General features: G+C 35.0%; 1 protein-coding gene across 1 annotated transcript; it reads left to right on the top strand.

Moving 5' to 3' along the window:
• Positions 1 to 342: 342 nt before the first annotated feature.
• On the top strand, positions 343 to 2,013 carry LOC106104701 (the record flags this gene model as incomplete). Its single annotated transcript, XM_013284831.1, has 3 exons — positions 343 to 678; positions 1,183 to 1,424; positions 1,924 to 2,013. Coding segments are annotated over exons 1-3 (602 nt in total), but the record flags the coding sequence as incomplete, so codon positions are not given.
• Between the last annotated feature and the right edge of the window lie 16 nt (positions 2,014 to 2,029).

Below are 2,029 nucleotides of genomic sequence, written 5' to 3'. Positions count from 1 at the left end.
TACCATTATTCCGATAGTCGTTTCGGTACACTGGCTGATAGCGAAGAGCTTCGACCAACACCTCAATAAGCTCTCGCTAGACAATTGGATTAAGGGCCCGATACAAAAGGCGGTTATTTTAGAAATCGCACGCATAGTGATTAGGTTCCTGTCTCTGCCCTGACTACTGGTTGCTTGAGTCATCGGATTCTGCAGCCGGTGGTGCTTTATTTTTTATATAATGTGTTTTATTTAATTTTTTATATATATAAAAATCATGTAAAATATATTATATGTAAAAATAAGTAATTAAAGATATATGAATATAGATAAATAGATATATACAATATCAATAATATATAATTAAACTATATATTAATATATTTCAGAGTTTTACACAGAAATCAAACAGATGAATGGAAAGGTTGGATGCAATTGGTGATTTTAGTATACCAAGTGACGGGAGCGAGTAAAGTTCTGCCTATTTACATGTTAGTGCGGGCTTTAGTCTCTGCCTACCTCTTTCTGACTGGTTATGGACATTTCTATTATACCTGGAAGACAGGAGACACCGGCCTGGTGAGATATTTCAGGGTCATCTTCCGGCTGAACTTCCTGACTGTGGTTCTTTGCCTGACGATGAATAGGCCGTACCAGTTTTATAGTTTTATACCGCTGGTATCTTTCTGGTATACTCTGGTAAGTGATTTATGTGATTTCTTACTAATATAAATGCGAAAGTTTGGATGGATGGATGTTTGTAGCCTAAACTTCTGAACAGATCTTGATGAAAGGCAAAGATGTAGATAGTCTGAAACACATAGGCTACTTACCTTTGTTTTTTTTAATACACGTAGTCGCGGGAGAAAGCTAGTTATTATTTATTCACTAGCTCTCTCACTCGACTTTGCGTGGATATATAATTAAAACTGATTAGTTTTTGAGTTCTGTGTATTTAAGTGACAAATTTATCGATACCTGTTAAGTTTTGGAGATATGTAGTAAACATCCATCCAAATTAACGCATTTGTAATATTAGTCATCTGTAAATTTTTGGCGGTGTCTAAAAAATTGCATTGTCTATAGAATGAAAAATCCATATTTTAGAAAAAAAAATTAGTTTTGGATATATGTTGTAAAAGATTAATTCATATATCTTATTAGAGTCTAAGAGATATCTTTTATGCTAATATTTTTTTCTAGGTGTTCGTAATTTTCGCCCTACCCCCTCATATAACTCAATCGTCCACACACACAGTGGAATCCAAGCCTTACCAGTACTTGTACATAGCGCTGAAGATAATGGGTCTCCTCAGTATAGTGACGGTGCTGTACATGAGCGAGGTCTTCTTCCAAAAGATCTTTGTGACGAGACCGTGGAAAGCCCTTTTTGTGAACTCGGATGATGATATACATCAGTGGTGGTTTATGTGGAAACAGGATCGGTGAGTGACTTTTTTATTGTTTTTTATAGCTTTCTCGATTACGTCCGTGTGGAATTAAAAAAAACAGAAGTAAGAGGCCTATGTGTTCTAGACTCATCTATGACAAATTTCAACCAGATCTGTTCAGCGATTTTGAGGAATTAGGTGTCATTTGATTTTTATTTTAGCATGATTGCAATTGTAAACCTTTTTCTACAATAGGGAATATGCAAGTTTTTTTTTTAAACGATTCTACTTGTTATAAAATAACCAGAAAAAAAAATTGACGCGAAAATATTCAACCATTGAGCTAAAAATAATAAAATGAAATTACGACCATTTTCGAGCGACTAAAACGCGACCGGTGTTGACATGAGACAATTGACGTCAATCGTCTTATTCCATTCATAACATACGCTCAGATATCACTTCAATATAAAGCAAAGTATCTCAAGGTCAAAAATCGATTCATTTTTATTATTCCTGGTACAAATAATAAATGACTTATATTATTTTTTAGGTATTCAATGGCGTACGGTGTAATATTCGCGAGTTTATACCTGCTCGCTCAGAGATACAACTTGGTGGACGACAACAACCACAGCAACCTGTTCACTCCGGGCCTC

This window comes from Papilio polytes, unplaced genomic scaffold, assembly GCF_000836215.1.
Source record: "Papilio polytes unplaced genomic scaffold, Ppol_1.0 DF823423.1, whole genome shotgun sequence".
Lineage (NCBI taxonomy): Eukaryota > Metazoa > Arthropoda > Insecta > Lepidoptera > Papilionidae > Papilio > Papilio polytes.
Note: the sequence above shows the minus strand (reverse complement) of the source record. Positions and strands in the feature narration are given on the sequence as shown.